This window comes from Pseudopipra pipra, chromosome Z, assembly GCF_036250125.1.
Source record: "Pseudopipra pipra isolate bDixPip1 chromosome Z, bDixPip1.hap1, whole genome shotgun sequence".
In the NCBI taxonomy this organism is placed as follows: domain Eukaryota; kingdom Metazoa; phylum Chordata; class Aves; order Passeriformes; family Pipridae; genus Pseudopipra; species Pseudopipra pipra.
Window position 1 is genome coordinate 25,988,434 of NC_087581.1, and position 12,587 is coordinate 26,001,020.

At 38.9% G+C, this 12,587-nt stretch overlaps 1 protein-coding gene across 1 annotated transcript in view; it reads right to left on the bottom strand.

Annotated features, from left to right (window-relative positions):
• Positions 1 to 12,587, bottom strand: part of GLDC (glycine decarboxylase) — a 43,497-nt gene that overhangs the window by 19,362 nt on the left and 11,548 nt on the right. The window contains exons 4-10 of the mRNA XM_064641421.1: positions 8,930 to 9,094; positions 6,118 to 6,195; positions 5,273 to 5,420; positions 4,830 to 5,026; positions 2,586 to 2,682; positions 1,500 to 1,605; positions 298 to 437 (exon numbers count right to left, since the gene is read on the bottom strand). Of these exons, the coding sequence (XP_064497491.1) occupies positions 298 to 437; positions 1,500 to 1,605; positions 2,586 to 2,682; positions 4,830 to 5,026; positions 5,273 to 5,420; positions 6,118 to 6,195; positions 8,930 to 9,094 (931 nt within the window). The remainder of the gene's footprint in view (positions 1 to 297; positions 438 to 1,499; positions 1,606 to 2,585; positions 2,683 to 4,829; positions 5,027 to 5,272; positions 5,421 to 6,117; positions 6,196 to 8,929; positions 9,095 to 12,587) is intronic.

The following is a 12,587-nucleotide window of genomic DNA, read 5'->3' on the forward strand; positions in this document are numbered from 1 at the left end:
CTTGTATTTCTTCATTAAGTCTCTCTACTCTACCCCTTAGTAGCATATTTGACATGAAACAATTAGATAATCTTTTTAAACAGGCATAAAATGAAAATACAATTATTATTTCTGGAAGTGCATCACTAACAAGTTCATTCTTTGTATTACCTTTATAATTGATGGACATATCTGAGCAAGTTACAAGGTCTTAAATAATTTTGTTCTGTTTACCACATGTAATGATTAGAAACTTAATGAAGAAAAATTCATACTACAAAATTTCTGAATTTATCAAAGGCTTAGAAAATTGCTTACCCTGCCATCACTATAAATCCGAAAATTTATCTTTCTAAGAGCTGCCCTGTCCAAAACCTCTTTGACCGAGCATCCGCATGTTATCGTCAAGGTATCGAAGAACAGATCGTGATGTAGTTTATGACCAGCTCGCCTGAGACCTATGAAAAACAGATATTTAATTCTCTACTGCTCACACAGTAACTGAATAACCACACCATCTATCTCATAAGTAAACGCTTTTACATAAAGCAAAGTATTCTCCTTGTGTAAAGATTAGCAAAATCACCAGCTTTTTAGCAAAATGTCACTGTATGAAATGCACCTAAATCAGACTCAGACCTAATCAATAATGAATTAATAATGAGTCTAGGCCAGATCCTTCTGATACATCAAATCTATCTATAATACATACAGCAGCAGAGCTGGTATATAGATGGAATAAAGACAAAATCATAACACTGGAAAGAAAAGTTATATTATGTGAATGGATATTAAGTGTCATAGAGTTTGCCACAACAAAGTTTAGAGCCTTAGTGCTTTTCACAGTCGCAAAAGGTCTTCCAACTAAACTGGCAAATAAAACACGAATATTTGTGGCAATAATCCTTTAATTCCAAACATTCCAGTTTTGAGTAGCTCCTTCTGACAGCAATGATAGTCATACCAGTGGAAAAAAACCTACCAGACCACATAGTCCGGATGCCATCATTATTTTCTGCTACAGATTCTGTGCTTTTGGTTAGCTGTTAAGCTTTGGGATTTCAGTGTTCATAGCAGCTACAATACTCCACCCAACTTAACTGAAATGTTTCTACTGCTTTACTATCATCTACTACCTTCTTTTGCTATGTTATTAATACTCTGTGCAGATTTCTGTGTGTAAACTAGAATGATCCAGTAAGTGAAGTAGCGGCTGGCAAATGGCATTTCAACAGTATCATCTAGGCACTCGCTCTGTAGTCTTCTGCTAGTTTCCCAAGGAAACAGAAGTAATGCCTGCAAGTTCCTATCACATAGATATCTATTTCTAGGGTGTCATTATGAGAAGTACAGAAAAATATCAGCAGTGAATTTTGTATTAAAATGGGTCCCTCTCCAGCTGAGAGAACACAAATCAGCTGGCAACACCTCCCTCGCCAAAAAAAGTTTACATAGGAAGATGTATTATTTAAGAAGGGGTAATGATTTTATAACAGTTTCTGTAAACATTAAATACGTACCTTCAGCCAAGATTAGAGTAGCATTGTGTACCCGTCTTGCAATATGCCTTAATCCATCAGACCCATGGTATATACCAAACATGGCTGACATATTGGCCAGAAGAGCCTAGGATCCAAATACAGTTTAGGGCATTATTATTGTTACTGTCCCTGTTAGCAAAGGTTATTTCATGCTAGTTTAGTGGAATGTTTCTTTAGCACCAGAGACAACCACATATCCTCAGCTGATGTTATAGCTGATTATGTGTTGCCAACAAAATAAAAGGAGGGAAGGGCAAAATACTTTTATGAAACTGTCAGCACTGGTGATGAATTCAATGCGCTTTGAAATGTAACTGCGTTAGCAATTAACATGTGCTTAAATTTAACCACTGTAACAAAGATTTTTGAAGACTATCAAGTCCAGCCAGTCTCACAGGAACCGTTTAGTAACAGTACAAAAAAATCATGGCATATGTCATTGATACTAAGTAATTAAGCCTGTTTTAATATTAACAAACTCTCCTCAAAATTTGGAACAATATTAAGAGCATAAGCAAAGCAACAGTAGGAGCAAAAAAATGTTATGACGTTGTCTGGCTGAAGGTCTGTGGAGGCATGCTGAAGATAACTATTTTGGATAATTACTCAGTTAATCATGGTGTTTTTCTCTTTCTGGTGATGTAACATATTCACATCAAATCACATGGACAAAAATGTAAGTCGTGACAATTTGAATGAGTTTTAGATTTTAAAAACTTATTTCTCTTGCCCTGAGTGGGAAATTTCAGATCATTGGAATTCCCTGCTATTTTATTATGAAATCTGTCTCATTTATAACACAGCACTACTCACTAGTGTTCATGCTACAAGACAGATGGATTCATGACACTGCAAGAATTGAGGACTGCAGTCTTTATTAAAGGAAACGTATACTAATACTTTCTTTTCAAGCAGATCCATTTTTCAAAGGACTAAAAACAAATGCACAACAATCAGAATGTTTCGATGTCCTTAATTTTTCTAGCAAAAACTCCCAAAAGTAAAGCTAACTCAAATTGTTCAACTCGTTCCTTTCTAGCACTGAAAATAAGGCAGTACAATTACCTGTGCTGTGCAGATGTTGCTGGTAGCTTTATCCCTCCTGATATGCTGCTCACGTGTTTGCAAAGCAAGTCGATACACTTCCTTCCCACTTGCATCTCTAAGTTACAAGCAAAAATGTTGCTTCTGTTACTTTAAAATTGCAGTAATTTATGACACTGGGCTTTATGCATGCTAGCCTGAAACTATTTATCTATCCTCAGAGACAGAAGGGTGCTGGAGAGAATAATGCATAAGTCAGGACAGCTGCAACACCAAACAGCAAGACTGAAGTCTCTGAATTTCTGTTTTCATCATGGCTGGTCAGGTAGACTATGCAGCTCAGTTTACCATCGGTCCATCTGGAAGAACTTTGACAGGGTGGAGAAGTGGGCTCACAGGAACCTCATGAAGTCAACAAGGGAAGTGCAAAGTCCTGCACCTGGCAAAGAACCCCAAGCACCAGTACATGCTGGTGGCCGCCCAGCAGCTTAGCAGAAAAACCCCGGGGCTCCTGGAGGACATTAGAATAAACATGAGCCAGCAATCTGCCCAGGCGGCAAAGGAAGCAAATGGTATCCTGGGCTGCACTAGAAGCGTTGCCAACAAGGGAGGTGATCCCTGCCCTCTCTTCAGCCCTGGTGAGGCTTCACCTGGAATGCTGTGTCCAGTTCTGAGCTCCTCAGTGCAAGAGCAATACAGAGGAAATGGAGAGAGTCCAGTGAAGGACCACACAGATGCCAAAGAAACTTGGCCACCTCTTCTATGAGGAAAGGCTGAGACAAGAAAAGAGTCAGGGAGAACATCACTAAAGTACATAAGTACCTGCAGGGAAGATGCAAAGAGGATGGAACCGGACTTTTATCAGCAGTGCCCAGAGACAGGACCAACATGCACACAACCTGAAACACTGGCAGTTCCCTCTGAATATGAGGAAATGCTTTTTAACTGTAAGGATGACTAAGCACTGGCATAAGTTGCTCAGAGAAACTGAAGTCTCTTTTTGTGGAGATGTTAGACACCTGGACATCACCCTGGCCTACTGACTCTAGGTTGAGTCTGACCCAGCTTGAGCAGGGGGTTGGACCAAATGCCCTCCAGAGAACCTGTCGATCATTCTGTGATTTTGTGATCAAAACCTTGAAAAAATTCATGGCAGAAAGATGCATTGAGGAAGTATCACAGCTTTTATCCATTTCAACTTTTTCTTTTCCAGCTTTCTTGAGATGCAGAAAGATGAAGAAAAAATATTACTATATAAATTAAATATTTCTAAGCCTTATCGACAACTGTGAATGTTTTAGTTATTTTGGTTACTGAAGTACTTCTGAATAGCTTCTGTGCCAAACATATGCAGGCTTTCCACAGACAACTGCTTTGTATTTTAATTATTACTAGTTAGACATCTTGTCAAAATACAAGATGTCTGCATCACCACCACCAAGAATCAGAGGCAAGATTTTACACACTATTTCTCTGCTTTGTTTAAGTGAAACTAAAATTTGCACTAGACTAAGCTCCTTCTTATTTTGGAGGTTCACTGAATTTTCTACTTCTTTCCATTTGTGTTTTGTAAGACTGCATGTTAGAGAAAAAAGGTATAACAGTACAGAATAGGTGCAATAAGTTAGCTTGCAAAGCCTCGTGCCATCACAATGAATCCACTCTGCTTTTGGTTATCTTTTAATCCCACATTGCCACAAGCGTTACAGACGGTTCACAGCTTCATTCCACACAAACGGAATTCTTGATGCTTGCTTCCTCAAAACTGAAAGCAACTTCTATTCTCACAGTTTTCAAGAAAAATGTGTTTGGTACAGCACCATGGTCAGCTGTTGTTCAGCACAAGATGGTCACAGTGAGGTTTATTACGGTTTCTTATGCATTATTAAAATCTCTGAGGAGAGACTTTATTGCTCTCTACAACTCCCTGAAAGGATGTTGTAGTGAGGTGAGGGTTGGTCTCTTCTGTCAAGTAACAGGATGAGAGGAAACAGCCTGAAGTTGTACCAGAGTGGTTTAGGAAAAAGGTTTTTCCAGAAAGGGTTGTAAAGCATTGGAACAGGCTGCTGAGGGAAGTGATGGTGTCATCATCCCTGGAACTGTTCAGAACACACATGGAGATATGGCACTACGGGACATGGTTTAGTGGTGAACAAGGTGGTAGGTTGACAGTTTGACATGATGGTTTTGGAGGTCTTTTCCACCTTAAGGATTCTATGATTTCAATTTTCCCTGAAGGCACACGATGGCAAAGGGAACCCTTACCTTGTAACGCCCACCATCCTGCCTGGCATCATTCTCACTAGATTTTCCTTGACAGCAAAGAATGCCGCATGGGGTCCCCCATAGCACAGTGGCACACCAAACCTCTGGGAGTTACCCAGGACAACATCCACCCCAAACTCTCCAGGAGGCTTCAGAATACAGAGAGCCAGAAGGTCAGTAGCACAGCAGGCGAGAGTCTGAGAACAGAAGTGCACAGATCAGTCAGTTCCTTTTCTGAAGAAACAGTGTTTGCCTGGGAGTTAAATTTTTAAATATGACTTCAAACAGTTCCACATCACTTGCACAGAGCTGAAGTGCATTGGTTGTAATGGTTATCAAGTGGATGGAGCTGAGATAGTACCTCATGTAACATTTAGTTTCTATGAGTATGGCTGTTTGATGCATCAGATTGTTATCAGTCAGACCAATAAAATTTACTTTACCCCATTTTGATGAGCTCTTTCAACAAGTTCGGAGAAGTCTTCAATCTTCCCTTCAGTATCTGGATACTGAAATAATACTCCACTGACATCCTTTCCACTGAAATCCATCTCATGGGGTAATTTGAGCTCAGTAATAACACCTGTATAACTGGAAACAAAAATATACAGAAGGCAATGTATTTTTACCACTTCTTACCTTGGAGTGATGCTTAAGAAGTTTTCATGGACTTATATATGTCTTCTTTTCTTTAAATATAGAGAGTTGAGCATGCTTTGTAGCACTAAACATTGAAAAAGTTTCATGTCATGGTATATAGTACTGAAGAATAACTGCATTTGACATCGCCTTTTGAAATATGGAGCAAAGCAAAGCAGAGGATGCATAAGATGCTTGATATCAACATTTTGCTGCTTTAACATGTTTACCTTTGAGAACTAAGTCATATTTCTAGAAGATGATTACTGCAAATTGTAAACTTAAAATGGATCTAGCTTTCATTAAAAGGGAAGATTTGCTATCTAGGATAATTCATTTCCTAGTAAAAAATAAAAGACCAGACTGAATTCAACAATCAAATGTATTTGTGCAACAAATTAGGAGGCAAATTAAATATTCTCTTTTTATCATATGTTTAGTCTTTTTTTAAACTATTTTAATTTCTTTGCAGTTGTATTTGAATGGAAAACTACAAGCAATCCCAAATGATAACAGATTTTTGCTTCTACTTTGCAAAAAAAGCATAATCTTACAGTTCAAAAATGTTACGTATATGGTGAACAGGTACAGATGAAAAATGATTCAATGTAAGTGAAAAGATATGGTGGAAAATGGAGAAAAATATTACTTTGCTCTGGTTTGAACCACTGCTATAGTTTGAGGGTGGCATCGAGCATCTACATAGAACTTCCTTCTTTTGTTGTGTCTGTTGAAAAAAAGAAAAAACAAGGGTTACATATCAAGAATATAGTTTCTCATGGAAATAAAATTAGCTTGTTTTCTACAAGTGTGTTTTACTATGTTAAAAGGCAGTTGTAAATATTGGTTACTGTAACCAGATTAAGTGTAAGATTGAATGAAGGTTCTGATACATTTAAAATAAGAAAGTTCATTTCAGACACTCAAATGAGACTCATACGTGACAAAAATTAAGACTACGAAGCAAAACAAGAAGCCACTTTCAGAAGCTGTGGGAATGGCTCCACACACACACTCTTTTAAAGGAATACAACTGTGGTCTTTAATACAGATTTTCAATGTTGCCCTGGATAAATAAACATGAGCCATCAAAGTAGTTAAATAGAGACTGAGAAGACATGGTATCTCTGACCACAGCAGTGGGGTTGGAACCAGATGATCTTTAAGGTCTCTTCCAACCCAAACCATTCTATGATTCTGTGATAAGACAATTCCGTACTTTTCTCTGGTAAACACAATTTTGTGTCAGACTGAGGCTTTGAACAAGTGAATAGCTACAAATCTGCTGCATAACCTGCTTTCTGACACACAGCACTACAGTGGCCTTCAATCATTCTCATATTTCATTTCATTTTCAGGTCCCTTTCAAATGCCCCTACAACAAACATCCTTGAAAGTAGATTTGGATATACCAGTAACAACTTTTGTCAACTTAGGAACAACTTTTTAAACACTAATGGAAAAAGACAATACACATCTTCAATTTTCATGGACACAAGAGATTCATGCCAGAGTCTGTTAGACTATGTGATAAAAGGTCCTCTGCACTCCCCTCAGATGCAATGGCAGGTGAGGGAACCCAAACAACACCCCGTTCCTACTGCTCCCAGGCCCTTTACAGGGGATGTCAGCCCAACTGAGACCCATCTCCGCAAGCACAGAGGAGCAAAGAGGCTGCAAGACAGGTGGGAACTCTTAATTATTTAATTAACCCAAACAGACACACCCTCTGGGTGCCACCCCCCACCTGGGGATGCATGAGAGAACATATTGGGATTGCAAGGGCTTACTATGAGATGTTTAGAGGAAAAAGAACAGAGCTAAGTGATTTCGGGAGCAGCAAGTGTAACACAATAGGAGTAAGGGGATAAACTAGGCCAGCCTCATACAAATATTGGGTGGCTGATGCACTTGCACCCAACCTGTGCAGTCTGTCTCTCTTCTTGTTTTAACAATCAGCCTTTATGATTCCTTTCATGAGTGAGGAGACTCTGTACTCTGTGTGTGTCTGTCTGTCTGTCTGGGTGAAAGCAAATGGAATAGTCAGTCCAAGGAGGATCCATGTCCATAACACAGCAACTGAAGTACCAGTAGCTGGGCTGGTACCACAGGCAGAGTAAGTACACTCTCTGCAGTATGTCCATGTGTTTCTTGTAGCCGGGAGCCCAGAGCTGGGCACACTGCAGGGTGTGGACTCACCACAATAAGGAGAGGGAGGGATTCCTCCCTGGCCTTCTAGCAGCACTCCTCCTGCTGATGCAGCCCAGGAGACTATTGGCTTTTTTGCCAACACTGCTGAATTGTGTTCAGTATGATGTCCCACAGGACACCCAAAGGCTATTCCAGCAAAGCTGCCTTCCAGCCTGCCAGCCCCCATCACGTATCCCATATGCCTGGGGTTGTTCCTCCCCAGGTGCAGGACTTTGCACTTCCTCTTGTTGAGCTTCACAAAGTTCCTGTCACCCTCACAAGGTTCCGCTTTCTCCAGCCTCTCAAGGCCCCTCTGGATGGCACCATGACCCACTAGTGTATCAGCTGATCCTCTCAGTTCTGCATCATCAGCAAGTTTGCTGTGCCATCATCCACATCCACATCACTGATTGGACCCAGTGTTGCCCCTGGGGTATGCCATTAATTACTGTCCTCCACCTAGAATTCGTGTCACTGATCACCACCCTCTGGGCCCAGACATTCAAGTTTTCAATCCACCTCATTCCCACCTCACCCAGCCATAATTTTCATTTTCTCTTTGGGGATTTAAGGGAGACCATCAAAGTAGACCATACTCACTGCTCTCCCCTCCCAAGCCAGCCATTTTATTGTAGAAAGTTATCAGATCGGTCAAACATGAATTCCCACTGTGTGAATTCATGCTTGTGATTCCTGATCACCTTCTTGTCCTTCACATGCCTGGAAATTGTTTCCAGGACCAGCACTTGTTCCATCATCACTGATTAATCGAGGTGAGGTTGGCCTGGCTGGTAGTTCTCTGCATCCTCATTCCTGCCCTTCCTGAAGACAGGAATGACATCTGCTTTCCTCCATTGCTGAGGTACCTCTCCCAGCTGTTCAGAGACAATCAAGAGTGGTCTTGTACTGATACCAGGAGGCTCTCTCAGCGGCCATGGGTGCATCACATCAAGACCCAGTTTGCTTAAGTGTTCTCTAACCTGACCCTCCTCCAACAAGGATAAGTCTTCCTTGCTCTAGACTTCCTTCTGTCCTTTCTCTGGTCATTAGGTTTCTTAAGGCCTTAGATGTCTGAGTTAAACATTTACATCAACACTGAGAACTTCTCTGGGGGTTTGGCAACATTATAGTTATACAGCGATCTGCTCACAGTGAAAAGGCCACACTCAACTTCAACCCATTCACCTATTCATTCCTACACATGGACAGATGCCTTCAAATTCCAAAATTACTTCCCACTGTTGATTTAACCATACATTTAAACATAGTACCTGTGACATAACTGCATAGCTTCTGCAGCTGCTGTCCCCTCATCCAGCAAAGATGCATTAGCCACATCCATTCCTGTGATATCACACACCATAGTCTGGTAATTTAGCAGGCTTTCCAGCCTGCCCTGGGATACCTCAGGTTGGTAAGGAGTATACTGGGTAACCCTGTAAGAAAATAAGTCTGAGTTTGGGTCTAGGAAAATACGTGTGTAACAGAATTATGCCAATATATAACTGCACTATGTCATAGGAAAAACAAACAGTAAAATGTAATTCAGTAACATGAAAGCTTGTTAGAAAAAAACAACCTTTTTCTGTTGTTCTGTTTTGTTCTGTCGTTAAAAAACAACTGATATTTTTAGACAACTGTAATTTTTTACTGTCCTGGAAGCCTGAGAGTAGTTTATCTTCTGGTGTTGAATTGGCTTTTTACAGGAGAATAATTTCATCTCTCCATTTTGAAAAGAGATTACTTTTAAAACAGAGGTGTGAGGGCATCATGGAGAAGGGATAGGGTAAGTAGGTGTCGACTGTGGGAGAACTGAATCAACAATATCCAAAAGAGAATGCTTTATTCAATGATATCTAGGTATGACACAATCTTTCAACACTGTTTCTGAAGCCTTTTACTAGTCATATGTTCCCCACTCTTCTGGGAAGAAAGACACTTGACATTTCACGGAATCAAGCTCAGAAATGTGCAACTTCTAGTGAAATGACAGTTTCCATATATCTTAGTGGAGGGAAGTGAGACTGATGTTTTATCTGTTTTCACTTGGCAAACAAAACAATAGTGACAAAATAAGCAAATCCTTTGAAAACACAAGAATCAAAGGGAAATGCTTCATTGTAACAGTCCAGAAAACAAAGCAGCATGGGTCCAGGGATGAAAGGCAAGAACAGAGGTCAGACTCTCACTGCTGGAAATTTGGTCACTGGATTCCACAGTGGTTTGGGACAGGCTTTATGCCAGATCGAATTTAGGGTAGCAGCCAGAAACAAGTGGTAAGTGGGAACACTTGTGGCCTCTGTTTTCTAGCAGTGGAAGAAGACAGCAGTTTTTTTCCTTAAAAGGCCGGTAGCAAGCCTAGACTTTCAAAAAATGCTTATAAGTTAAGGTATAAGCTTTAAAGAAGCTCAAATCATGTAAAGTCAATAGAAGGTGAATAACAAGGATTTTTAAAGAACAAGGTGGTATAGAGCAAGATGAGAGCAGCAACAAAATAGTAAGGTGAGACAGAAGGCAGAAAAAAGACCTGAAGAGAATGCAAAAGCTAGAAGGCCATATTCAGTATGTGATTTCAAAGTGTAATACAGGATGTACATGTATTTACTGTCTATTTAAATTATACATCTGCTCAAAATATTCACATATACTATTCAGTACAGTGACAGAAAGCAATAGCTATGTATCGAATACATAAGCATTGATGATTTTCCCCAAAATTGCATTTTTTTTCTCTTTTTTAGCCAACTCTAACACTAAACTAATTATCATCATATGACTACATAGTTCACAAATGAGTCCATGTCCTAGGTTTCATGCAACATTGCTAATCCCAACAGTATTTTTTTTCTTCACAGCTGCTAAGTCCAGTGTTAAGTTTGTCAGATAAACTTTCAGTTTGGCAGTATTAAGACTCACTTTCTGAATAGTCCCTGCCCACTCAGTTCTCACCAATAAAGAGTTATTCCAAACACCTTTGCATGCACAATGACTTTTGCTGCTTAAAAAAAGAAAGAAACTCCTCTGGAGTTGAGGTTAACAATAGTGCTTTCTCATTTTACTTCACCTAAGGGTCATATTTTGTATTATAACTTGTAGGAGGAACTAGAATTAAGACTAATAAGAGTAAAAGCATTGAGTTTAGTTGAAATACATTAGAGAAATTCTACTCCACATAGTTAGGAAAGTACACTATATTACAAAATAGCATTAATGAGGCTTCATGATTTTGATGTGGTGGTTTTGAATGGTAAATACAGTTGAAGTAAAACCAATCAATTTCAGGAAAATAGAAAAAATTCAATCAAGAAATCTTGATTTCCAGTATTGCCACAAATTACAGTGCATGAAGCTTATTTCAACTGGTAAAGACACCATTTTAACATAAAACCACTTACTTAAACACTTACTTTAAGGTTTTTTGGCATTTTCTAAGCATCTCTATCTTTTATATATCCTACATCTCCACAATTTCTTCAAACAAAATATCTGGCTTTAGTCTGCATTCTGACTTCTGCTTGATTCTATACTACATGGTAAATGACTTTTTAAAGTAATTTAAAAGCAAACTCTTTTAAAGTAATTATTGCACACTGTGCAGTAATTTTCAGAATGTAATGCATAAGTGCTGAGTGTTACTAGCTAATAAGTTTAATAATTTACACTACAGATCTGAGTACTGCAGGCATCATCGGTATAGGTATTTTATTCTTACATATTTAATGTGTAGGGACAAAGGAATCAAATGAGCTGACTTTGGAGACCTCTGCATCATGCTCCATCGTAAGTATTAGTGTGACTTTAAAGGCCTTCTTGATTTGCAAGGTCTGATAGGTATTTTTATCCACTTCAGCCCCAAAAATAAATACTACACTGGTGTGACCTATATGTTAATAAAAACTCTATATGTAGTTGATTTCTGAAACCAAATATTTTCACATCTTCAGTTATTCATATATTCATGGCAGAGCACAGAATTAATTTGGTATGCTACTAGGGAAAGAACTCAGCACATCAACTGTGAAAAAACATAATTATTACGTTAATGGGGGGCTGGGAAGATGATTAAGGGTAAAATTAGAGAAAACTGGGAAGTTACATTACATTCCAACAGAAATTAGAAGTGGACAGAGATATAAATCATTGTCCAAATCCTTAAAAAAGTTAAAATTCCAAGTTAAATGTGTTGAGCGTACTCTTAACAGAATTGGATATTTGGGAAGACTTCTGTGGTAACTAACCTTATAAAAAACCCAGTATGGTTCAGTAGTCTCATTTTCAGCTGAAAATACATTTGGTTCTAAAGTTTTCTCCTGAAATCTACTCCTTTGCTTCCTACCTTCTCCTAGCAAGTCCAAGTGTCTTAAATACTGTGAAGTCATTCACTTTTGTGTTAACAGACTTCTAGGAACAATCTTTCATAAACTTATTTTGTTTACCAATGCAAGCCTTGTTCTAACAAATGCCAAGCAACAGAAACTACAAGTTATGTGAGAGAGATAGATCAGAAACAACAAGTCTGAGCTTGCAGCATTTTCCTTGGAGCATGGAAAGTGTTACACATCCAGCAGATGTAAGGAGAGGTCTGACTTCTTAAACAGCTTCCATAAAGCCTCTGTAGTTGCTTTTGCACATATGCACACACACATATACGCCTTTCCCCAATAAACATTTTAGCCTTCACTTTGGCCATCTAACAGTTTAGCTTTTATCCGTCTAGTTTTACTTTACAGTACACTGCAAGAACAGATATGTGGACAGATTCTCCCAGTTGTTTCATTAGCACTATATCATTTTTTAGGATTTAAAAATAAGCAGTTAATTTTGTTCCTCTTAGTTTTTAAGTGTTCTTATCTTTGCCTCTATCGCTTAATAACTTGTTTTGTGGTACTGTATTGAAATATTTAGTTTGTATATGTTGCAAAAAGTAAG